General features: G+C 40.8%; 1 protein-coding gene across 1 annotated transcript in view; it reads left to right on the top strand.

Moving 5' to 3' along the window:
- Nucleotides 1-24,252, top strand: part of LOC115607299 (cytosolic phospholipase A2 epsilon-like) — a 32,727-nt gene extending 8,475 nt beyond the window's left edge. Inside the window, exons 3-20 of the mRNA XM_030484428.1 lie at nt 5,578-5,714; nt 9,627-9,758; nt 10,853-10,893; nt 11,342-11,384; nt 11,864-11,927; nt 12,486-12,649; nt 12,934-13,026; nt 13,527-13,564; nt 14,227-14,362; nt 15,817-15,953; nt 16,437-16,659; nt 17,218-17,332; nt 17,889-18,026; nt 20,974-21,081; nt 22,109-22,303; nt 22,718-22,884; nt 23,646-23,832; nt 24,044-24,252. Coding sequence (XP_030340288.1) covers nt 5,578-5,714; nt 9,627-9,758; nt 10,853-10,893; nt 11,342-11,384; nt 11,864-11,927; nt 12,486-12,649; nt 12,934-13,026; nt 13,527-13,564; nt 14,227-14,362; nt 15,817-15,953; nt 16,437-16,659; nt 17,218-17,332; nt 17,889-18,026; nt 20,974-21,081; nt 22,109-22,303; nt 22,718-22,884; nt 23,646-23,832; nt 24,044-24,252 — 2,327 coding nt within the window. The remainder of the gene's footprint in view (nt 1-5,577; nt 5,715-9,626; nt 9,759-10,852; nt 10,894-11,341; nt 11,385-11,863; nt 11,928-12,485; nt 12,650-12,933; nt 13,027-13,526; nt 13,565-14,226; nt 14,363-15,816; nt 15,954-16,436; nt 16,660-17,217; nt 17,333-17,888; nt 18,027-20,973; nt 21,082-22,108; nt 22,304-22,717; nt 22,885-23,645; nt 23,833-24,043) is intronic.
- Nucleotides 24,253-26,134: the final 1,882 nt, after the last annotated feature.

Genomic DNA, 26,134 nt, shown 5'->3' with positions numbered 1-26,134 from the left:
TTTGATGGGGAGAAGAAGATATAACTTATCTCAGTATTTTATTGTGGGGAAAAAAAAAATTAAACACATTTTTATTGATTAATTCCCAGTAGATTTTTCTTATACACTGTTAAAGAACCTTCAGGATCTGTTCTAGTTCTGTCCTGGTTGTTCCGGTTTCATCAAGACAACAGTATCTGCAGCTCATCCAGTTATGCATTAAGCAATATAACTGATATTGTAATCAGTGATTCATTCTTTCCTGTACCCTCTGAGGAGAGACCTGTTTTGTTTTATACATCTGTGCTCTCTTTGTGTTCTTTCACAAGCATCTAGACGAGTCCTGCTGAGGTGAACTGCATGCTAAAAGAACAATGCGATAAGGCCTGTGATATGTCTTAGTCCCCATGGAGGTTTATTCAGAAGATTCAGAGCAGTGCCAGGGACAGCCTTGCCCACTGGCGAGATTCACAGAGCTTGAGGACCTTTATCAGCGATGGTCTCCAGAGAGGAGCTTCAGGCAACCTTTTTGCTGAACCAAAGGCATTGATTACCTTGTAGATAAGGACCAAGAACTCACATGTGATTTGTTATTACGTGGGAGGCCAATGCAACGTAGAGAGGCTCGATTAACATGGCTGCGATAGTCCACATTGCTGAGAGTGAGTGTCCATGTGAGACTATGGCTTCTTTCTTGCTATGACTGTATCCTCAGCAGGAGCTGATAAGGTAGTGCTGCAGTAGTAACCAGTGAAGGTTAAAACAAAGATTCATTCAAAAATGTTGGTGCTGCTGCTTGCATTGTATTCTGCTATTAAATTGGCAATCTTTCTGAATGTCTGACTGGCAAAGGTATTCACCTCTTCTACTTGTTCAGGACCAATCTTGACTACTGTTTTTGAAGTTCCCTTTCTGTTCAAGAACGAAAAATAGATAAAAGGGGTCTTTGATGTAAATGTTCCTTGACAGTTAGATGTACCTATTCTTACTGCTTTCATTCATTCTTACTCACAGGAAAGATGCTGTGAACTGTTACATCAGTTGGGAGTCCTGGAGGATTCCAGCCAGAATATGAGCTTATTTAATTTCACTGTGATAATAGGATTAGCTGTAGTATTGTGATAAAAGACAGTCTGGAGGCTGTGTTTATTTGTGGCTTACTTTGAGGAGAAAGAAACTTATGGTAACATCTTTGTAGAAAAGACATATAAAATGTGAAGACTTCACTGCCAAAAGCAAAACGCATCTTGGCAAACCATCCAAATCATAGTATTTATGCCAGGATGAAGCATTGCTGCAATGTAAGCTTTTAATCCAGGCTGAATGAGCTCTCTCCTTAACAAATAAGCCAAATAATCAAACTGTAATCTTCACCTCTGTGTTACGCCCTGTAGGTCCAAAATTTAATTCAGAGGGGTGTTCCTATGGAAATACCTGATTTCTAGTTCCACTTTGCCAAAAGGGAGCATATGTAAGGGTGATCCAACGACATCTGCGCCTCTGTTAGCATGTATAAATCTTGCAAGAACAGCTACACATACACAAAATGTCACGTAGGTAATATAATTTACCCCCTGTTGCTTTATGGAGGAGTTGGGGCATATGGGAGAAGTTGTAGCATAGCTGTCTGTGGGCTTCCCTGTATTACACTGTGTTGCTTTATGTATTGTTTCTTTTGACAGTTATATTGGATAGTACACAGAGGCTGTAGGTATGGATTGTTGCCTTGTTACTTGGACACTGTGTGTGTTTGGAAAAGGAAGGGTGGCAACTTTTCCGATGAACATCCAGTCTTTACACATGCCAAAGAAGAAGGTTTGGAGACAGTGCCCAGGTACCTTGGAATTGGTCTCTTGGGCTGGTGTACAATGTGAAGGTGACCAGTTAGTTGGTTACCATGCAATATAATTGATATGACGTGTTTATCCTGTTTATTGCATTCCAGCATAAACATGGGCATCCCATGACAGCAATTCCATATGACACCATGTAGGTTCACCTGCGCTGATCCTCTTGTCCTGAAGCTGGATCAAGTTTACCTTGTCTGTCCCTCTTTGATATATATACCTGGCTACCAATACCCTCTGAAATGAATTACCTAGAAAAGTTATAAAATCTCTTGCTAGAGCTAACTCTCTTTGAGCCGGAGCAGTTTTCCTAATATTTGTCTTTATTTCCCTCCAACCATGGAGAGCCATAGATCATTGTCCTCTTCTTATCAATTATTTGGACATTACAGATCTGACTATTATGTTATTTGACAGTCTTCGTTTTTGTGGAATTAGCAAACTCAATTCTTTCAGCTCTTTCTCGTGTGCCAGCCTAAGTCAATCCTCTTCAGTCTGGACATACTTGATTTTAGTAGCTAGTAACAGTTAAAGCCTTTTACTGTGAAGGGAGGAAAAAAGAGAAAAAGAACTGCAACACAGAAAACACTGAGCATCTGCTTGTTCCTGTCCAGGAGTGGGAGTGTATGCAAAGCAATCTCAGTGCTAAGTCTCATTACCTGTACTATGTTTAACATTTTGTATTTGGGATCTGGTCCAAAATTTATCTAAATCTGTGTTATCAGATAAGTCAAGTCCTGCAACAGTATAGTTCTGGGACATAATTTGTTATTCTTCATTCAGTGGCCTGGCTGTAATTGCCTGTTTTCAGATTCAAATATCTTTGTCTATCAGCATTCTTGTCTTGGGCTATGTTGAGACTGAAGCCTCACTAGTTGCTAACTGAGCTGGTGTTACATGTGGGTTACCATGTTGTGGGACTTTGGTTTTGCTCCTATTAAGGGTGAACAGCCTTGCTAAGGATTAGACTAACTTCTCAAGTCAGCTATAGGTCTATTGTGTTCAGAGAGGGTGAAAGACTCAACAGAGATCCCACCACAACTTTATCTAGATACAAGATAATAAGTCACAAGTTTAGAGCTTCTTTGATACTCTGAAAATATCAAATGCCAGTCTTCTAAATCAGTATTCATAGCTAGTATGTACAACAAAACAGATTATAAATGAACAGATTCTCCAAAACACATGTCAGTAGTCCACCACTGACTGATACGGTTGCTGAAGAAACAGATATGCTTACTTTTACCTGCTTCTCTGACATCATCTGAGGAAGTAACTATGCAAAGTTAATATTAATTTTTGCAAACGTTAAAAACCAATGGAGGAGAAAGGTAAAGAAATTATTTTACCACCTTCTTTATCAATATATTGTTATCTACAGGTACATTGCACATATTCTGCATTTTAAAATGTAGTAATAAGTCTAAAAGTATCCTAATATTACTTATAAGAACTATGGACATCTGCATTTGCAATGTTAAAGTAATTTCTTCCCTGCTATGGACGGTAAGGGGGAAACTATGAAATGCGTGCTGAAAAACTGGAAGATGTTTCATGTTCAGATGGTATCAGAAGACTGACAGATTGATCATACATACCCTGATTGCACAGATTGCTTTAAGCAACTCCTATTTATTACCACATGTGTTGCACCACAAGTTTAAAGAAAGTGTGGAATGAGAAGCAAGAGACTGGTAGAGAATGAACAACATAATTACCGGTAAGGCACTCTCTTCCTGTGGGTCATGTGGAAATATTAATTGCAGTAGTTATTTTTCTATATAAGTATAGTGCTTTTAGTCATGGGATGTCAAAGCAGAATGCAAAAGAGGAAGGGATAGTTATCAGTGTTTTATTGATGGGGAAATGCAGATAGATAAGCAAGGTAAATTTAAATGGAAGCAATTACCCAAAGTGACTTAGCCTGGAGCAGAGCTGGGACTGGAGCCAACATGTCATGATACCTTTTCCAGCAGGGTACCCACTTGTTCATGGGGCTTCTCGGCATGGATCACACCGTACCAAACTGCCTGTTACAGCCAAATCTAGCCTGTTACTGTGATTATAGAATAAGTTCTTAGAGCTCTCTTAGAGACAGTTCTAGTTGCTCAGCAGACAAAAGAAATGTCTGCTGCCTAAAAATAAGTGCAAATGGCATACAGAGCCAAAAGACAGCAGATTTGCTCAAATGGGAGGGCTGGAAAGGGTGAATGACAGTGTAGAGAGAGTCCCACCACTCTTCACTGTATTTTTGGGGTCTCAGTTTATTACCACAGGTTCACAAGACGTCAACTCCTTTATGCATTTAGGAGTACTTGCCCAGTGGTGCTCCCTGATAAAAAACCCGTCATCTTCTTAGCAGTACCAGAGAGAATCCTAACCACCAAATACTCTACATACATGAGGTTAGCACACAAAAGGAAAGTTAGTTGCACAGATATACAAGTACCCAACCTGCCTCTCACCCAAAACCTCTGACAATCTGCAACAGACAACATCAGCACCCTGTGGCAGCATCCAGCATATCTGTGCCTACCTGGCTGAAGGGCTGTTTGCCTCAGCTTGGGGTGGTAGGCTGTTCCTGGGAGCCCACCCCAAAGCAGCCCCCATGTATTATGAAGATTTAATGCCATACTTGTAGCTAACTGCGCAACCTTGTGTTACCTGCACACCTTTCTCAGAAATTAGAAGTTTCTTCAGTATAAGTGGTCGGATTTTAAACCGGTAAGATAGAAGTGCATTGCTATTTTTGCATATTTGTTGATGGTGAAAGGGTGCAGGGCCTGGAGCACAAGTGTGATGAGGAACGGCTGAGGGACCTGGGGGGGTTTAGTGTCGAGAAGAGAAGGCTCAGGGGGGACCGTATCGCTCTCTACAACTGCCTGACAGGAGGATGGAGCCAGGAGGGGACTGGTCTCTGCTCCCAAGGAACAAGTGATGGGACAAGAGGAAACTGCCTCAAGCTGCACCAGGGCAGGTTTAGATGGAGATGAGGAACAATTCCTTCCCCAAAGGGTGCTCAGGCATTGGAACAGGCTGCCCAGGGCAGTGCTGGAGTCACCGTCCCTGCAAGTGCTCACACACCGTGTAGCCAAGGCCCCCAGTGCCATGGGTTAGTGGTGGCCTTGGCAGTGCTGGGCAATGGTTGGACTTGATGATCTTGAAAGTCATTTCCAACCTGGTTGATTCTATGATTCTATGATATGGTCGCATGTTGGGTGAGACAGTTGGCTCATTACAGGGACTGGACTACAGATATGCGAGTGCAGCAGACCAGAAGGGGAAGACCCTTCGCACTCAGACCCTCCTTAGCAATTCTGTTCCCCTCTCAATTGCACAGGACAAAGTTACACCTTGTCTAAATGTTCAAAGAGTTAAATAAGTATTTTATCCTTTAAAAGGCTTCTTTTAAAATGTCACCCTTTTTCTCCTCTGTCACAGAGATCTGTTGATTTGCAACAGACAAGGGACATGCCCATAATGGATTTTGTTCAGTAAAACTAGCTCTGCATATTTTTTTCTTACCAGTTGTCTTTATTGCAGTAGCTTCTTTGAATGTCCACTAATGACGAAAGTTGCCACCTGCAGGAGGGAATGAATAGCAGTGAGTGCTATTGAATAAACACCTGTAAGAAAAACAGTAGGAACAATACCTCCTTTTTTGCAGCTTGCTGTCTATACAGTGCTATAAGGCTATGCTCTAAGATATTTATAGTAATTTATAAGTTACAATATATCTTTTCAAATGCAGTTAGCCAAACTGATTGCTATGTAAGCCTGTCCTTGCCCACTGCTTCCCCTGAAACCGTCCGGACCAAAACTGTCAAGAACTGCAAAGATCCAGTGTGGAACGAAACATTTTGCTTCAGGATCCAGAGCCAAGTAAAAGTAAGACACATAGTGCCTTTGTTTTTCTTTTGGGGCAGAGATCTTGTTGTGTGATTGATAAGTATAGCGCCATAAAAATAAGTATGTGTGAGGGACTACAAGGACATGGGTAAGGAGATGTGGAGCAGCATGCAGCAACAAAATTAGTTTCTGCTATATAAAAGATTGACAAGATATTTCGCAACTATTCATGTAATGACCTGTCACTTTTCACTTTTTTTCTTTCTTCGTCCCTGCTTTTCAACAGTAAAGGTGAGAATTTCAGAGTGAATTGAACAGCAGAAAAGACATGCATGAGCTAAGTAGTGGAAGCAGCCAGGTGCTGTTCCTTTTTACTATTCCTTTGGAACAACCTTGTGATACAAATGTCAGGAAACAAAAGTTAAAGTTTGCAAAAGACCAGCTGAGCTTTCACTATGATGATAAATGTTAGAGCTTCAGAAGATTTGCAAGTCCCACTGTCCACTTCCTCCAAAAGACAATATTAACATCAGAGTCTAGGAGTCCACAGAGATCAGTGATAGGCCAAGTAAGCCCAGCTTGCTTCATACTTGGGGCATGAAATTCTGCTTTACAGCTTCTACCCTTCATTTCCTGGTGCTGGTGGCAGAGCAGGACAAGAACATTTCTGCCAAGTGCTGAGTCAGCAGGCCAGTCCCCCAGCTCTCTTGAGCATCGATAAACTCCAAAGGAGCATTCAGAATAGCTCAAAGTGTTGCTATACCACAGGGTCTCCAATGAACAATCCATCTTGCCTTGTCTGCAGAAGTTGCCCATGATACAAGTTCTCGGGCTTCCTTCCACAGAGTTAGGTGGTACTGGTTGTGTTTGGTACAGCTTTCAGCTCTAACACACCTGGCCATCTGCAGCCTACATCCAATGCTTTCCCTGCAGTCCTAAAAAATTCCAATGTCTTTCAAAATACCAGTGAGACACAATGTCACTGAGCCCTGCAGCTTTGACAGGGAGGTGAAAGGCAAGGGACGAACGTTGCAGCATGGGAACAAACACCCACTGTTCTACAGCTCTTGCACCAGAACACCCATTCCTTGCAATGGTTTGTGGCTGACAGGTCTTTCAAAACTGCAAAAACACATGTAACAGCTGGAAAAAATACCTTGGCTACAGGAAGCTGCTGGAACTAGTCCCTCACAGAGCAGTATTTTGGAGGACCTTACATTTACTTTGCAGTAACTTTGCAGCAGGAGACAAGACATGTGGCATTAGCCCCTATAATTTTCAGTGTGTAGCCACTGCACCATGGCAGCAGTTGCTGTGGGCTGCACAAAATGTGTCCTGGGGATCTGGGACAACCAAAGCACTCTGGCATGTCTGTCAGTGGTGCCTCGCTGCTGTCTGGACTCAAAGGACTAAGTTAAAGCTCTCACAGGTTTCTTTCCATACACTGCAATTGCTCTTCTCATTACACACTGAGCAGCGCCAGTCTGCTGGTTATTTTATCCTTGCCTGTCTAGTGTATCATGGAGTTATTCATTTTCCTAAATCATGGGAGCCAGAGCTCAGTAAATTCATATAGTACACTGTCACTGTGGAGGAGAAAAACTTGTTCGGATATGTCAGGCTGGTTCCCATCAGGAGCAGGAGTGTTTACCGAAATGCACCTGTTTAGATGAGCGCCTGACAAAGCGCAGTTGGTGGGGAAGAGCTTCCAGCCTGGTGCTGTGGGCAGCACTCCCCTGGCTCCAGAGGGACACCCTGCCTGGAGCTGTTGGCATGCAGCCCTGTCGAGGGCTGGCTCTGCTCAGTGCCTGGCTCCCAGTGGTGGTGTCCTCATATCGTCTCTCAGGAGTGGATAAAAACAGTGAACGGCCCAGAGAACCCCAGCTGCTTCCTACACAGCATTCCAGCGGTGCAGTCAAGGTCTCCCTTAGCCAGCCAGCATTCTGTGCATGCACCTCCTGGCTAGCTGGGAGTAACCAAAGGACTTCAGATCAGTTGGTCACTAAGAAAATAAGTCAGCCTTTCCAGCCAAAAAAGGACAGTCTGTTACAGTATCACAGCTAGGAAAACCAATCTGCTCTTCAGTGTAAGCCTGCCTTCTACAAACTGCAAACTGTTCCTTTTAAGCATATCATCTCCATCACCTTCCATAATCTTTACAGGCTATTTATAGCTGGCCTGTAAACTAAGTTGCTGTGGCTGCTTCTCTCTGCCTCTTGTCACTATGTTTCTCTTAGCAAGTGCGTTGGGCAGGAACCCAGTGCTGACCTGTCAGCCACAAACAGAATTGTTTTGCTGTCTGAAGCATAGTGTGATGCATTTATGTATATGTCCATGAAGGGCAGCAATCTTTCCGTCTTCTGATAGCAAACTGCAAACCCAGATTCACTACAGCTTACTATCTCTCACTTGCTGGTTTCTTACAGAAATGATAGATGTCAACATTGAGTACTTGGATTCTGGATCATCTTCCTTTCAGAACATTTGTATATTCAGTCACTCACCAGATTTAGTTACGGACCTTCCTGTGCTTCATTATGAACTTTTAAAGCAACAAAGCTCATGTAATCACTCTTTTGTGCATGTGGTTTTTTGTGAGACCATGTCTTTAATAAACATTAAGCCTCTTAGCAAATTTCAGTTAAATCTGATGGATCAGAGGGCTAGAGCACCTCCTGTACGAAGACAGGCTGAGAAAGTTGGGGCTGTTCAGCCTGGAGAAAAGAAGGCTGCATGGAGACCTCAGAGCAGCCTTCCAGTGTCTGAAGGGGCCCTACAAGGATGCTGGGGAGGGACTCTGCATTAGGGACTGTAGTGGTAGGACAAGAGGTAATGGCTTCAAACTTCAACAGGGGAAGTTTAGATTAGATCTAAGGAAGAAGTTCTTTACTGTGATGGTGGTGAGGCACTGGAATGGGTTGCCCAAGGAAGTTGTGAATGCTCCATCCCTGGTGGTGTTCAAGGCCAGGTTGGACAGAGCCTTTGGCCACATGGTTTAGTGCGAGGTGTCCCTCCCCATGGCAGGAGGGTTGGAACTAGGTGGTCTTAAGATCCTTTCCAATCCTAACTATTCTATGATGCTATGATAAGTAAGAATCTCCGAGATAAGAGATTCCTGCAATTCACATGAAAATGAGCTGCTGAATATGTGGAGAGGCCTACATTATTTGCCCACTGGAAAAAAAGGCATTTATGCTAATTTGCTCAGCACCCTGGGAGGCACCTCTGAGCCAGCCCACGTGTGGCTACCAACCAGGCACAGCAGGGTCCTTTACCCCTGCTGTCCATCCAAACAGGCAGGTGACATATGAAGGAGAGGAGGAGACTGGTGCAGTGGGAGGAAGGAAGAGAAGATTGAGAGGTGTAGGATATAATCCCATGAAAACAGGCCTTTGTTCTGCTGCTTTCTGTGCATTTTGTCACCAATTTAACAAAATGATATCATTTTCTGTAGATTCCATGGCAATTATCTCCATGTGATCTGTTTAATAATAATTTACAGGATATTATCATGCAACATGCAGCAGTTATATGGTGCTTCCTTACTGTATTTCAATCCCTGATTAAATCCAAGGATTCATTTATTTATTTATTTATTTATTTATTACCAATAGCAGTAAATTCCTGGCCACCAGATAGTTTCCTACAATTCATGGAAAAGTGGTGACCTCAAACCAAATTCGAGGTCAAACATGTTTTTAGATATGGGAGCTACACATTCAATGATTCTGCTAGCCTTTGTCATTTAAATTATGGGAACATCCACAACAAATCCAACTATGTTAGGTGGAGAATATATTTCTTCATTTCTGGGTGGATAAAAGGTTGTGCATGCTCTCTCACTTGTCCCCATTCCTTTCTCTATCTTCCTTAATATGCTGAGTGTATCACCTTGTGCCTCCATAAAGTCTCAAAATAGAGATGTTCCTAATCTTGTAGTTCTGTTCACAGAATATTCTTGAGCTGAAAATCTATGATGAAAATGCAGTCACTAAAGATGACCTTCTCTTCACTGTCTTCTTTGATGTTGCTAAAATCCAGCTTGGAGAAACTGTTCGCTTGACTTTTCAGCTAAATCCAAAGGTGAGGAATAAAACTGCCTTGGACACAGGAAGGAAATTTTGGTATTACCTCCTAAATAACTTATTGTAAAGTGATTGTAGGTGGGAAGGTTTACCTGGTCTGCACTTCATGTATCTTGTAAATTACCCTCCAAACCTTGTTCAGCAAAATGGACAAGGTTTACTTCCCTACCTTGGACATAATCCTGGAAGTTTTCACTACCTCCTCAAACCTCTTAGCAGAGTTTCCTTGTTTTTCTCGTTCTTGACTCTGTTGGTCAAATAGGTTTTGTTGGAGATAAAAGACTTCATCATCGTTGCACAAAGTTTCTCTGTTAGAATTTCCATTCCTGCGACCAGCACTTGTGAGTTTGGGCATACTCTGGTAAAGATGTTGACGTATTCACTTAAAACCAGATACCCTGCCCTATAAGTCCTTTGTGTATACCTGAATAGAGCACAAAGATGCACGCTAAACCATTTAGGTGCTAAAATGCATTGATGGTCAGTTACTATAACTGTCTCATTACTTCAGTGCATGTGAACCCATACATGGTGACTTCAACATGGGTTCTGGATGTCCGATTCAGATACTTTTATAGATTTGCTGATTCAGTGACTTTTCTTATAGGATATGTATTGGTATTCAGCTCTGTGGCGATATTGGCAAGCAGTCTATAATAACTTGTCTGGTGACTGGTCAATGTATTGTCCGTGTTATATGAGTTCTTTCGATCAGAAGAATTAGTATGCCCTCTGCTATACAACAGTATCTGTCTTCTGATAATGTTACCCAGAAAAAACAAGGCTTTAGGCAGTTTTAAGCCAACAGTTATTGCAAGCTTACGACTGGGGATTGCCTATGTGGCCATTTTAGTCTGCCTTGACACTGCATGGACAAATGCAGTCTGCCTGGGAACTGATGTTTAATGAAGAAGGGAGAATACTTTCCAAATCACCCTAACTGGATTGCTTTCACTCACCTGAGGATACCCTACAACAGGAGGGAAATTTGAATTTAAGAGCTGTTTCAGGAGCCAGAATAATTATTGACAACCATAGCTAGTGAGAAAGAAAATTAATTTTAAATGCTTATAATGAAATGGTCTTTTACAGACACAAGAGACGCTGGAGGTGGAATTTGCATCAGAGAGCATGTAAGTAAAACCCATATGGGACCAAAAAACTGTCCTTTGCAAAAGCAAGCAGTCAAGCACATGCTAGCATTTAGTATAATATAGTTTAAGATGCTCAGCATCACAGCAACAACTGGTGTTCATCAAGTTAGTTGCATATTGGCTAAAACTTCATGTTCCTTATCAGTCGAAAATTGTTCTGGATACTAATTCATCCCATTATTTCCCGAAAGAGGGAGAAGGATAGTAAGAACTGCAGCCCCTGTGCTTATTACTACTATTATTTACCATTATCATTAAAAAAATAAGGAAGCAACATTTCAGATGTCTGTCAAAATTTAAAATCAGTGACATATTTGAGACTATGCTGGACAAGGCAACCTTTAAGGAAAGTGTTATTCCTTGGTGTTTGTTTCAGGTGTATTTAGGTAACATTAGTTTTCACTGCATGTTTTTTTCTCTCTTTCAGACCATTCCCTCCTGAAAAGCTTGTCACTAATGGTGTATTAGTGGTAATTTTAAACTATTTCTCCTATATGTTTGTTTTAATATTAGTGATGGGAGTGGTGAACCTGGCAGGTGCCCCAATACCTCACTGCAGGCAGGGCTGAAGGGGAGGGAGAAGGGGGATTGCCATCCTCTTGTGTTGCTCCCTGTGCAACTGTCCAACTTCACCAAAGCAGGGCTGCAAGGACAGCCCTGTGATTTGGTTGACCCATCAGTCTAGCCTTGGGAAGCCTCGGCACACCCACATTCCTTTCCCTGTTATTTCCCCTCCCTTTCCAGCCCCACCCCTGTGGATGGACCACCACAGCCATTTTTCTTTCAGCTGAAACCTGGTGCATCTTCAGAGTGCCAAGGTATTTCTCTTATCAGCCTAACAAACACAGGGTGAAAAGGACCCAGGTGACCAGAGACAGGTAACAGTAAAGTGACTCAGATATGGAATGTTTTGTACACTTTATTCTCTCATCATTCATCCATGCTACAGTCTCGTGAAATTTCCCGCTTGGAAGTCCTAGTGGACAATAGACAGATGAAGAAAGAACCTTCAGGTTAGACTTTAAACTAGAAACAAAAAATCTTATTTTATGGTAAACTGAAAATATCTAGGTTTTTTGTCATTTTCATATCTGGTATTTTTCCTATTTGGCTCTTACAATTAGAGCCAAGGAACTGTATGTTTACAACTATTTACAGGATCATGGATCCAACAATTATAGTGTATCTATTCTAACTATAAAACCTGGACTTTGACATTCAAGTGAATTATTAGAGTGATAAAAAAATCTTATTAGTGCTGTAAAATAGAACTAAATATATATTCCTCTATTAATAATTTGTATTTTGCTCAAATTTCCTGTATGTCTGAGTTTTTCAAACAGCTACTGCTGTTTTATAAGCTCTTTGTTTTCTTTTAATTTTTTTTTCTTTTTTTTCGTTTTTAACTTCTTCCTGTGATATTCCCTGGTTTGATAAATAGTCTTGAAGTTTTTAAGCATTGTTGAATGTTCTATATGTAAAAATGACAACTTCTGAATGCCTATTTAACGTTCTATTTCTGAGATCATAATCATAATGTCTTTGTATGCTTTTCGTCTCTTTTCTTCCAGAAAAAGACTTCTTGTTCTCAGTGAAGGGATCCTACGAAGAAAGCCAGACCTTGTCACTGGGCTCTTGCCGGCAACCTGTGAAGCCCCTGGACTTCCATTACATCAAGTACAGCCTGTCAGAGCTGCGTGTAGCTCTAGCAGAGAAGAAACCTCATTTCCCTTCGGTATGTGATCGTTGGCATCAGTAAGCTCAGTAAACTCACGGTTTTCCATACTTGACTGAGGCAAAGGAAAGAATTCAATTAAATCCCGTCAATTATTTTCAGTTAAATCACATCTTTCATTATCTTCTGCTCTGGAAGAGCACTGTACCCCCTAAGACACCTAAATATTAGATGCCAACTTGGAAACTGCTGGATGGTGGCTTATTGGAAAAAGTAAGTTGGATACGGTGCTTTTTTGTGGTATATACATTGAATAGTTTTGTACATTGTAATTTATTTTTCAGTGTACTTCAGGCAAAGAGAAAAAAGACTGCCACGCATCCCTCACTATTCCTCTGGATTCACTTCCCTTCAAGGAGAAAGTAGCAGTAGCAAAGGTGATTGATAGCAGCTCTTTAGAATAAAAGTGAATCTATGGACCAAAGATCAATGGGCATGACTTAATTAAATCAGTGTGAAGTAGGGGGTTAAATATATAACTGCTGGTGATCTTACATTCCTAACAGAGAGGGTTATGGACCTGTACATTTTCATATGAACCAAGTAGAACCAAAACCCACAGCCAAATGTTTGACAGAGGGATTTGTGACCAACTGGGAGACTAATTCACATCAGAGCAAATGCAAAATATGAGGCTAGACAGGGCACACTGGCAGAAATGGTGCTGGTTTTTACTCTGTACTGCTCTTTGTATTTTTGGTATAAAGCAATTTAAAGAAAATACAGAGGACTTGGAGAAGTTTTAAAAATTGGATGGATTTTCTGATTGTTATGGCTTTGTGAGTCCAGCTGTCAGAAAAAGTGAAGGGCATCATAGCTGACGGAAAAGAAAGGACATAAAATCATCTCCAGTTATTATATTGTGGTTTTTTCCTAGGATGAAACAATCAATTTAGATGTGAAGTCAAATGACTGGTAAGTAATTCTGCCTTTGGGTTCTGTGGTTGTGGAAAAAAAAAAAAAAAAAGATGCTGCCCAGCTTTTTTGTCTTCTTACTCTTTTCTGTAACTAAGGGAGAAAGTATTATATTCACCCCTGTTTACCCTATGTTATTTATCCATATCCAGAAAGTGAACACTGTCAACTGAGCTGAGTGAAATTTCCTGTTATGCCAGTTGCAGGAGTTCAGTTCGGATAGGGAGAGTAATCTTTTCTGGCTGCAAAGTCCATGGAGCTACAAATTTAGAAATAGATGTGTTTATACCTCACTTTCCTTACTTGTAAAGAATCCAGAGTATTTGTATTTATAAAATCTGGAGGTCTTCAGGCAACGAATCTTAAATATTCCACTGTTTATAGTATCTGTATATGGATTGCAGTATTTATGTTAGACACCTCTTGAAAATCAGTGTCGCAATAAACAATATTTCTGGTTTTGGTTTTGTAAGATTTTACAACTTCTTAACTTTCTCAGTCTTTTCTCTACCTTGTCTATACCATCTGTGATGTGCTTTTGTGGGGTCACAATAGCAGCTTTTCTAAGCCTAACAGTAGAGTTTGTGACTTGTAAGAATGGGCCCAGGCATTAATTATTGGTGATCATGCACATCCTATTTAACCCTGTGCTTTTATTTGAGGTCAAGAAACTTAGATGTTCGCTTGGAGTTTGATCTGAGTATGGAGGAGAAAAAATTCATAGAGAAACGGAGGAAGTTTGTGGCTTCTGCTCTGAAAAAAGCACTTCATTTAGAGCGAGACCTACAAGACCACGAGGTATGGGGAACACCACAGGGTCTAGACTATGCTGTGGAATAGCAACGTGCCATGCTTGCAGATGTTTGCGTATTGTTCCTTAGCCAGCCCTGATGTATTCAGTGCCCCATGTAAAGCATTGAGAAATGTTTAGATGAAACAATGTGAGAGAATGGGTAGTGTCAAACCCACTTGCTACGTTTCCTCAAAAAACAGAATGCCATAAATCCTCATTTTTTCCCTGCCTTATTTCTTTTTCATCTGTGATAGTCCTACTGTCTTAAGCTGAGCATTCAGTTGCCAAGACCCCATAAGGCATTTTCGATTATCAGATTTTGGAGGGGAAAAACAGTTAAACAGTTAAAGTGACACATAACACTGACTTATCACAGACTCCTCTGGTGTTCATCATCTTAGTTGTATTGTCACTCTAACAGCACAAAGACATTCAACATTTTTCTCTTGTCTGTCTGACTGAGTTAAGGTTTGTACTTGTCCATGTTCATGCTGGTATGGGGATAGTCGATGCTTTAGGGAGGGGGCACAGTCTGTGGTTAGGCACTTTAGAAATGAAGTTTTCATTTGAAGAGTTCTTTGTTACCTGTGATTTTCCCTTTGTTCAGGATAGCTGGACCAAAGGCATATTAAATATTATATGACAGAACGGCTTTGGATGCTATAAATGATGTCCCTGTTCACAAACTGACCACATCAGTATATTGTTTCTCATTAGCACACTGGTTTTGGTGGGAAAAAGTAGTTTCTTAAGTATAAGAATTTTTTACCACTAATTTCAGATTTTCTAATGAAAAAATGTTTTCTCATAAACCCAAATCAGAATACTTTGTTTTAACCTGAAATGCTTGATTTGAATCAGGTCACTGCTGAGCATTTGCTTGATGCAATTGTCTGGAAATGTGTATGGGAAATGTCATTTAGCTCCTCTCAGTGGGTTTCTTAGAGGAATTTGTCTTCCTGTAAGATAATTCAGATTTCCATGCAATTAGGCTTTGTGGTTCATCACTGCAATTATATGCTCTAGGTACTTTAGGAAATGTAATCTAGTCATTATACTTGACTTACAAGAGAGGATGAGCTCTGATTGTTCTCAAAATAGAGCTCTCATGAGACGATGTTCTGCTAAGGAAAATGCACTCTAATACTGAAATGCCTTGAAACAACAACTTTTGAGGCTATTTTGGTAAGCCAACATGTAATGTTTTAGAATCAAAATTGATTGCTTTTGATCAAAAAAGTCAAAATAGCTAATTAGCAAATTTCTTTTTTTCTCTCTTTTTTTTTTTTTTTTTCCCTTCTGTGCAGAATACCAGATTTTCATCTTTTTCTCTCCTGCTTGGGGAAATGGTGAAAGGTTGGAATTTCTTGTGGGACAGAAATGATGCAATTAACTCAGCTCTGACCACATGTGCTGGTAAACTAAGTTATTTACTACTGCCATGTCGATATTTAAACAGGTACCAGTTGTAGCTGTCATGACAACAGGAGGTGGTACCCGGGCACTGACATCTCTGTTAGGCAACCTGTTGGGTCTTCAGAAGCTGGGTCTCTTAGATGCTATTTCATACATCACTGGGTCATCTGGTTCAACATGGTAAGGAGAACAAAGAACATTGTTCATCACCTCCATAGTCTGCTGTGTGAGAGATTTATTTTCTTTGTTTTGGTAAAGGAAGGTGTACTACTTCAGTCTCAAGCTTTTTTCTTCCTGCATTAGGAACACACTGCTTGAGCCAGCATATGGCGGAGGCACTGCTGATGGGGAACAACGTTTTCCTTGACCCTTTGTTTCACCTCTAGGATCTTTCCTAGTGAGTGATGATCCTGGTGCAAGTGTTGTACATAGATCAACATAGCACAGAGGGGTTTTTTGCAAGTCCTCAGGTTTCACTAGTGATTTGAGGGGTGTGTGTGTATCTCTGAATCAAAAAACCTTTTCTCTTCAACAATAAACTGAGACCCAAAAAAGTTTTTAACGAATCTCAGCTAGTTCATTTGATGTGGTCCTTAAATCCAAGTCTAACAAGAGAAAGTGTCTCAGGCATGTGACAACATATACTTCCTTTCTTTTCCTCAGGACCTTGTCACACTTGTATCAGAGCACTGACTGGTCACACAAGGATCTGTCCAGACAGATTGGTGAAGTTCGCAGACATATGACCAAGTGCAAGCTAAGCTGCTTTTCCCTGGACAGCTTGAAGTACTATGACAAGGAGCTAAAACTGCGGAAGCAAGAGGGATACCAGATCTCTAGCATTGATTTATGGGGGCTTCTACTGGAAAAAGCATTAAGCGATGGGGTAGTGTGTCTGTGTTTTCCATAACAGCTACTGAGTATTCTTGTGTGGAAAATGAAGTTCTAGGGACAGATGCTAGCCTGGGAGCATGCCAGCATTATCCAACAGATGACTTCTGCTGACTAACAAAGGGGGGTTTTCCTCACGTATCTCTCAGCATGTAATTAGCAGCCCAAAGGGTAATATGTAGAGCAGAAAACACATGTCGTCTTCTACCAGTATGAGTATCTGATCACCTAACAGCAGAGTCCTGCTCTTGCTTTCTTTTGCTCTCTTCCTCCCTATAAGAACTTGTAAAATGGATGCATTTACTGGAAAGAATGAGAGGCCATTGTACCACAAAGTGTCCTATAGCTCACCTGTAATTAAATAAGCTTATGTGGATGTGTAAATATTTAGATCACTGCTTGGTTTAAAAAATGTCTGAACACAAAATGAGTGGAGAGAATAAGAAAATGAAGATGGGAACAGGTATTTATTTTGCTGTAATGTTGCAAGCCCAAACACTGTGCCAAGAAGGCCCTTGGTTTTGCCCTTTCTCTGTTTCTGGTCAATTCACAGAAAAACAACCACAAACTCTCAGATGAGCGACAGGCACTGAGTCAGGGTCAGAATCCCCTACCTATCTACATGATCCTCAACATCAAAGAAGACTACAGCCTTTCTGAGTTCAAAGGTGATGGCAAAACTGAGCTGTATCTGGACTTGGTTGGTGTTCAAATGGTCTGCACGATCAGTTACTGCATGTCCTGCAACCCCTTGCACTGCTGACCCATAACATTCATATACAGTTTCTTTTCCTCCTTAACTTCCTCATCTGTTTCTAGATGTTGTGCCTAGGCTCTGGTAAGAACCCATCTCCTATGGGGCAGGAGAAATCTGGGGGAGCTACTTTAGGACAGCCAAGGTACTCACAAGTCAAAGGCTTAGCTCTACATGTGGGTTAACCTAGGCTGATAGCTTTGGTATAAACTTCACTCATGTCTTATCTGGAGAGGCTTGTTGGGAGCTCTGAATGAACAAGTTTGGGAAACATTACTGCGTGAGCAGGTGAAATCAGTTGAATGATAACTTCTTACCCTGAGAAAGACCAGTCTGTGATCACCCTGCTGAAAGGGTTTGTCCTGCAGCTGGTTCCTTGTCATTTCAGAGCCCTTCCTACAGGGAAGTAGGGATTGAAATTTAAAAGTTAATTTTTTTTACTTTCAAAACTTCTTTTTGCGCCTTTGCAGAATGGGTGGAGTTCACCCCTTATGAGGTCGGGTTCTTAAAATACGGCACCTTCATTCGTGCAGAGGATTTTGGCAGTGAGTTCTTCATGGGTCGCCTGATGAAGAAGCTTCCTGAATCCCGCATCTGTTTCATGAAAGGTGATGCACTCCACTGTGAATATTTGAGTTGCATACACATGTACTGTAATACAGACATGTAATACAGACCCTACATAGTGCAACTAGCACCCTGCAACATGCAGAACTGAAGCAAAGTGTACACCATGCTGTTCTCACCTTTAGCTGAACTTCATAGACACTGGAAATGAGCTAAAAATAACTAGAGGAAATTTCAAATAACGCTATTTGCTATTGCTTTTATATTGAATGGTGACTCTCTTACCTGAATTTTCAGGGCTGGTTAAAGGAGTTAGGCTTGTTTTGAAATGAGCAGCAGTTTCACATGGAAATTATTTGCATTTTGAAACTGGAGTCTTAAAACCAAATTTTTCAACAAATGGTATGATTTTACAATGAAAGGCAATGTTGTGAATGAGCTTGCTTTAAGAGATGGCAATTTCAAGTGGTTTTTTAAACTGTTACTGATATTTTTGCAAGTTTAATAGTATTCTGAATCCTTTGTAATTTTGCTAGCATGATGAAATCAGTGAATTTTGTCATCTTTATTTCAGTAAAGAGAGTAGCTTTCAGTAATGCCTGAAAGACAGCTTAGGAGTATTTATGCAATTCTTGTTTTAATTTTGTGTAATGCTGAAACTCTCTACCGCCCCCCTTTGTATTCTGGTTCTCTGGATTGAGGTTGTCTGCAGGAGAGTCCATCTGCTTTTAAACCCCAAATAATAGATGTGTTACATGTAAATAAGCATGACACACAACAGGACAGGAAGGTTATCGGTAAGAAAGGGTTTACTTATGAACCGAAAAATCCATACAACCAGCAACACCATTCTTTGTCTGGTGGTATTTGTTATCTGGTGTGCAGAGAAGTCATGCACCTCGATGTATGGTGCAGGAGGAGCCCAGAGCCATATTGGTACAATCATGAGAAAATAGCTGGTCATGAGGAACAGAAGATAGCGCTTAGCCACACAGACACTAAATCTCAGAGCTTTAATGATTATGCTTAGAGCTTTTAGTAATGTAATGAGTTAAGAAAAAAGGTGGCTGAGGGAAGACTCAGAAGATAACACAAGGAACCAAGAATATAAATAGGTCTGAAAAGCAGGGGACAAATTTATGGCGGCTGGTGGCTCTGAAACGCAGTACTTCAAATGCAGCTACAAACACTAGAAGTACCAAATCCAGGACCTTAAGATGCTGGAGAGTACACTGGAGAAGAGATATCTTAACATTTTCCATTTGCTTGTATTCTTTCATTAAGCACTCTATGCTGACTGCCGGAGGTAGGAGGTAGATTACAGAGCTAGGCGGGACTGCAGAGGCTTCTGAGAACATTGTGTCTCCTTTGCCATTTCCCAGTGATGGTAATGTAGCGTGTTCATACCTGAGGTGGCCAAGTAGGAAGCATACCCAGCACATCCAGGCTGGGCTCAGCTCTGCATTCTCAGCCTCAGCACCTGAATTCATTTGGTGACCCCATAGCCATAGGCGTATCTTTAGAAAGAATAGAGCTGAGAGTTAAAGCAATGTTGCCATCTAGTGATACAACATGTAATGCCCTCTTGGGTTGTGATTAAATTGTACTATTAGTTACAGCATGATAGTTCAAGGATAAAAGCAAGGTGTCATTTTGAGGGAGAGGTAAGGCCTTTTATAACAGCAATGGCTAGAGCTGGAAAGATTGGATGAGTTTATGGGGATATAAGACCCTCAGGTTTCCAGAAGAAAGGCTAGGGTGCATGAAAGCTTGTTATTTTTAACTCTGTCAGCCTAGTAAAAGATACTGTCTCTCTTCATAGTTCTCACTTCAGCAAATATAGGTACCATGAAAATTCAAGTTGTTAGGAAAACAAACCCGTGTAATTACAACCAAGTTCTGTGTTTGGAACATATATTCCAAACAGTGTTTGGAAGATATAAAATGCACAAATAACATGTATCTCCCGGGGCTCAGGAAGATGGAAGATTTACGGAGTAAGAAGGCATCAGGTAAAGATAGGAGAAACAAGAGGAGTTCCCTTTTCACTGCAGGCCTGAACAGAAGCTTCTCAAGCTGCAGGGAGATAAGGTTGTGTTGATGGAAACTGCCCAGCAATTATCTGCAAATGAAATTTGTTTCCCAGCTAAGTGTAGAGCTAGAGATCCCCTATCTGATTTCTTAATTATGTATTTCTAATGTTTCTCAAGCAAGAGCTATTCTTATGGGGACTTCCTGTGAAGCAGAAGACACTTGGCTTCTTGTCCCACTCCACAAACAAGCCAGATTTAAGAGAACTGTATTTCTGCTACTAATTAATGGAATGCATAACTATTGTGTTGCACAATTCCAATTGCTGCTTCCTTTGCAATGTATGGCTTTTGCAAATTTTTCACTAGTAGAGATTTTCAAGGCAAAGCTCAGCACTGCTTCTCTGGCGGAGTTCCTCTCACGGCCTGTTGCAGAGCTATGGAGGAAGAAATGCTTTTCCAGATCTAAGAGGCTTTTGGAGACATTTTTAGATCTTCTTCTAAGTGTGAGAGCAAAAGTAGAAGAAGTACTACAGGGATGAGAATGACAAGGATAAGAATAACAAGGAGAGGGAGAGGAGTCTCATTCAAAAGAACTTGTAGCAAGAGAAAGCTTATGTGAGACAGTGAAGATGTCTTGTTTTAGAGGACTGTTCTGCAGACTGTCCCGAATTGTGCTCTAACCACTTGAATCTTGGCTGTTCAGGAGCAGTCCCCAAACCTTCAACTGAGCGTATGGTTGTATACGACATACCTTGCAGGCCAAACACTTATTTTATAGGAAATGGTGTGGTTTTATTCTCTGATGACAGTTGCTTGTAGGACAGAAAATGTTGGCTTGCAGTACGTGCAGTGTACATGACAATGAACTACAGTGTCTGGCACAATGTTTAAAACTATTTGGGTTTTCCATTAAAATGTTTTCAGAACAGTTTCCCTGTCCTCTACCATTGCACAGGCCTGTGGAGCAATGTTTTTTCCTACAACCTCTTGGATGCCTGGCATTCATCGGATCCTACAGAAAGGTGCTCACTGAGATGTACACAACACAGGACTATTGATGTTGGTTGGTTACATTTCTGTTTCTAATTTACCTGTTGTCGTATGAATCTTTAAATTAACATTGCATTCAGAGGCATGTAGTGAGAAATAAACGTGAAGGCTTTTTAAATCTTAAAACTGAGGCCAATGCTGCACTACTGTTTCCCCTCTCCCCTGAGGTGTCATATGACCAGCAATATCTAATTAGATTTCCTTTCTGAATTCCCTCATAACAACATTATTTCCATTAGTCTCCCTTGGACTTAATTTATGCAAATGATGATTTGCCACCAAATAAAAAACTACTGAAGTTCTTTAGCAAATCATCTTTGCCTGGGGCCTTTCAGTGACTGTACACGTTGTAACAAACATCTCAGTGCTGTGTTTTCTGTCTGCCTTGACCTTTAATATGTTGCCGTTGAAGACTTGGATATATCAATTACGTGGAACTCCATTTCAACTTTCTTTGATCCTGTTGTAAACCTGTGTTCTCCTTAGAGGTATTGGCTGTCCATCTTGTGTTCAAACATGGTTAGCAAGTTTGGTTTATGGGCTTTTCATCACTTTCTCCATGGAAGTGTTGCAGAACCCTGAGCTCAATAAAGATTTGTGCTAGGAAGTCATTGGCCCTCTTTACCAATCTCATGAGGTGCCATTTAGCACAAATCATTTTCTCTGCTCTTTTCCAAGTGTCCAACTCTCCTGACAGCATTTTTTTTCCTTTTTTCAAAGCTGGTTTGAACTAATTTTGAAAGAAACTGGTGCAGATTCTCAGCCTACCCTGACCTGCACACAGGGAATACACCTAAGAGTTCAGTCAAGCAGTAGATAATTTTTCCAGCTTTAGGAAGTTTGTTGTCACTCTGACTTTGTTTTTCATGGAATATGGTTTACTGGAGATTGATCTTCCTCTTGTTCCTACTTTGACATTGATTTGATTGGATATTCCCATGTCTTACTCTATTCCTTCAACCAATATTAGATGCCTTTTGGTATCCTTAGTATTGCAAAAACTGTATCAGAACAAGTTGTTCATCTCCTCTACCCTTCAGAAGGAGACGAACCTTCCTCATCAGCAAGTGGCCATGAGCTGGAGACTTACTTAGTCGACCCTGAATGTGGCATCATGGGCATCATTCGGCAGGTCCTGTCCGAGCGGGTGATGGTTTCAAAGTTCTACAACTTCCTGAAGGGGTTCCAGGTGCACAATGAATACCTTCAGAGCAAAAGCTTCTGTATATGGAAAGGTAAACATCACTGAATATTAATTTTATCTGCTTATATGGTTTGTGTTTTCATCAGTGAAGAAAAGGCAGAGGATGCACAGGCTTTATTCTTCACTTTGGGAACAAAAATTTCAAGATATCTAGTTAAGTTTCATCCAATTAAATCAGATCCAAGACATCCCTTGATTCCAGGGAAGGGCAACTACTGATCATTGGGGCCAGAAGAAAAACAACACGAGAAGTGAAGGAGTGCTGCCTTTTTACCTTAGACAGGTCTTTCTTTTTTGTGTCAAGGCTGAGCTTCCGTAGTGTGGCAAGGTCTTGAAAAACAAAAGTAACGAGGAGACAAGAGGCATTTTCCCACTCTTATTAACCAAATAACAGATATATTACTTCTTCAGTGAATCACTCATCATAACAAACATTTCCTTTTAGATACTATACTAGAGAATTTCCCCAACCAGCTGATGGAAACAGCAGAGTTCATATGCCTGGCAGACACGGCAGGATACATAGATATCAGCTACCCACCACTCATGAGGCCAGAGAGGAAAGTGGATGTTGTCCTACACTTAAACTATTCTTCTGGATCACAGACATCGGTGCGATGACCACTCTATTTTCTGAATAGGTCTAGACCATTGTATTTTAGCCCTTTTAGCCCTCTTCAGCTATCAAGGCCATACTCTGGAGTATTTGGAGTATTTCTCCATACTTCATATGGAGTATGGAGTATTTCTCTGGAACTAGCACCACAACTGAAGAACTTGTTCCATTTGTCTCATGATATCCACCTAAAGATATGCAGTTAACAAATTTAACATGCAGTTAAATTTGAAGTACTTTATGCAGCTGTCTTTAGAACAGTAACTAAATTCTTTTGTTGTTCTAAATTGTGGAGAAGAATTGTCCTTTGACACCATACCTGCTGTTTCATATAACCTGGTCTATAATTCCAGTTACTAGATAAAAACAAGGCAGAAGTTCTTGAAGACTTCCTGTCTGTTCTGCTCATTTCAGGATCTTCTCCAGTAAAAGGGGCATGTTTCTGTGTCCTAAGCTGCTAGGCCACCCTTACCTGCAGCCATGAACATCTTATTTATCTTGCAGATAACAGCTGATGAGGAGGAGGAGGTAAAATAACAATTAGTAGAGCAAGTTGGAGGCTGGGTCTTGAACTATTGTTCTGTTAATAACTAGTATTTAATATCTCCTGCAAAAGACAAAGGCCAGAAGAAATACTGACAGTAAATGCTGCTCCTGGATCATTGTGAAGGGCTTTTGATGCATGTGTTGTGCATTAGGAAAAGTTGAGGGGGTGGTAGAATTTCTGGTCTTTTCTCTTTTTTCTGTCTGAATGCAGCCTTTGGAAGAAGCCTCCAAGTACTTCCTAAAGCAGGGAATCCCATTTCCTAAAATCCACATGAGTGAAGAAGAAAAGAAAAATCTAAAGGAGTGCTACATCTTTGAAGACACAGAGACCCCAGAGGCACCAATAGTGGTGTTTTTCCCACTGGTGAATGACACCTTCAGAAAATACAAAGAGCCTGGTAAACCATGGGGCAGAGATGGTCCTCCCACCCTTTGGCTGCATCCAGATAGGACACATGGTCTAGCATGGTTCCCTCCCTTCCCCGGTGTGGCTCCCATGGTTGAGAAATGCGGGTGCGCGGGTAGCAAGGAGCAACATTGTGCCCCACCTGGGAAGCAGAACTTGGGACCACATCTATACCCCATCAATGCCCTTTCTTTATTTGCCAGGTGTGGAGCGCAGCCCTGCTGAGATGGCACAGGGCAAGGTGGATGTTTCCAGCATTTTTTCCCCATACTGCATAAGCAGCTTTACCTACACAGAGGAGGAGTTCGACAAGCTGATAGAACTGACCAACTACAACATTCAGAACAACAAAAATCTGATCCTTCAGGCTCTGAATTCAGCCATAGAGCAGAAGCGACAGCACAAAAGATAAGAGCCAATCTGAGTCTCAGAAAGATGCCCATATCATCCTTGGTTCTTTCCCTGCGAAAGAGTCAAGCCCTGTTTGTGAATGAGCACAACAGACTTGGGAAATTACAAAGACTTGTCTCAGCCTGTGGTTCCTCTGCACCACATGGCAATGCTAGATAAACTGATTGAACAAAATAATGATTAGTCTCGTGCTTTATTTATGTTGGATTTAACTGCTAGTGACAACTTTTTCATGTACATACATGTATATGCAGTAAATCAATGGTTAGAAAATAGATGGCTCATTGATGATTTTTTAAAATACATTAATATGGGGCAGCAATACTAATTCTTTCAAAATTCACAACATTAATAGAAGTGATACGTAAAGACAAATGACCTACAGATATTTAATTTCGTCTAAATCTAGTGCAACAGAAAAATACATTATAAATGTGGGCAATTTCAAAGAAAAAGAGAAAACTGTATTTTCCTATGTTGTCAGGAAGAAATTTTGTTAGAAATAACATGCAAAACTAACTGTAAAAGACACAGAAAATCTGAGATTTCACATGGAAAACACAAATTATCTATACTTCTGAATTTCCAAGTTTTATTAAACCAGAAATATTTAATTTGGAAAATCCCTTGGAAGTGACTGTTTCAAACCTGTTGTGGGTCAGGATCAGCTCATCTGGTGCATGTCTAAGTACCTAACCTGAGGTTGTGATTTTCACTGAATGCTCATGGTGTTTAGAGGATTCACCTCAGCATCAGCACCCCATTAATCTCAATAGGTTTAATAGTATTTCTTGTTATTATAGGATGGGATGCTGTGAGAATAAAAACATCAAAAACTGAAAGACATTCAGATTTTGTGGTAAGAAGGCAAGCTAAGTGCTTTACACTGATATCCATGGGTAATTCAGGGGTAATTGCATAACTTTGTCAGTCCCTGACTGTATACAAACAACACAGGCTCTATGCAACTACTATAAATAGCACAAGGCAATTTGTTGAGACTGCTTATTTTTGAGATGAAGACCAAAGTAATTATTTTCTTTATGATGGATTTGAATAATGCAAATACTCTGTAATCCTGTTTTATTACAAGATACTAATCTAAAAAAAAAAAAAATAAAAAAATACAATGCTTCAGTCAGTATCAGCTGATTACTTCAAATTTAAATGAAACACATTAACTTGTCTATGCTGAAGCAACATGTATCGGCAAACACAGAGCTATGAATAACGAATCATAGCCAAAATAGAAAATAAATCCTTAATTCAAAATGACATTTGAACCTCTAAAGGCTGAAAATTTCTCTTCCCTTCTGCTATCATCATCTGTCTCTCTCAGTTCCTTCAAGCATTCCTTTATGACTTCTCTTCCTCTAGTCTTTGTTGTCTTTAGTCTCCCACACTCACCTCCCATGACCTCAGCTCCCTTAGGGCTGGTGTGTCCTTGCCCCAGTTGCTTTTCCAGGCTCTCACACCTCCATCCAATTTGCAGACCTGGTTCAAACCTCCAGTGCACTGAAATGGCTGTTTACTTGCTGGGTCTCATCAAATGCTCCACTCTTTGTGATCTCTGATGCGGAGTCATGCAGTCCCTTTAGGCATTGCCTTTCCTCTCTCCCAGCTCTAACCCCCTCTTGGGCTTCCCTGTTTATCATTATGACAAACCTATTTGGGGTGACACATGTGTTTACTACTTCTCCCACCTGCCCATCTTCCAGCTGGGTTTTGGGCATCTTCAAGAGCTGTAAATGGAGTTCCCACCATGGTCATCCAGGTCCTTTGATGGCATCGAATTTCAAGAACCCTGTCTCTGTCTTCCCACCTCTGCCTTTAACTATACCCCCTGGCTTCCATTGCTGTCTTTTTGTTTGTTGGTTTAATAG

This window comes from Strigops habroptila, chromosome 4, assembly GCF_004027225.2.
Source record: "Strigops habroptila isolate Jane chromosome 4, bStrHab1.2.pri, whole genome shotgun sequence".
In the NCBI taxonomy this organism is placed as follows: Eukaryota; Metazoa; Chordata; class Aves; order Psittaciformes; family Psittacidae; genus Strigops; species Strigops habroptila.
Note: the sequence above shows the minus strand (reverse complement) of the source record. Positions and strands in the feature narration are given on the sequence as shown.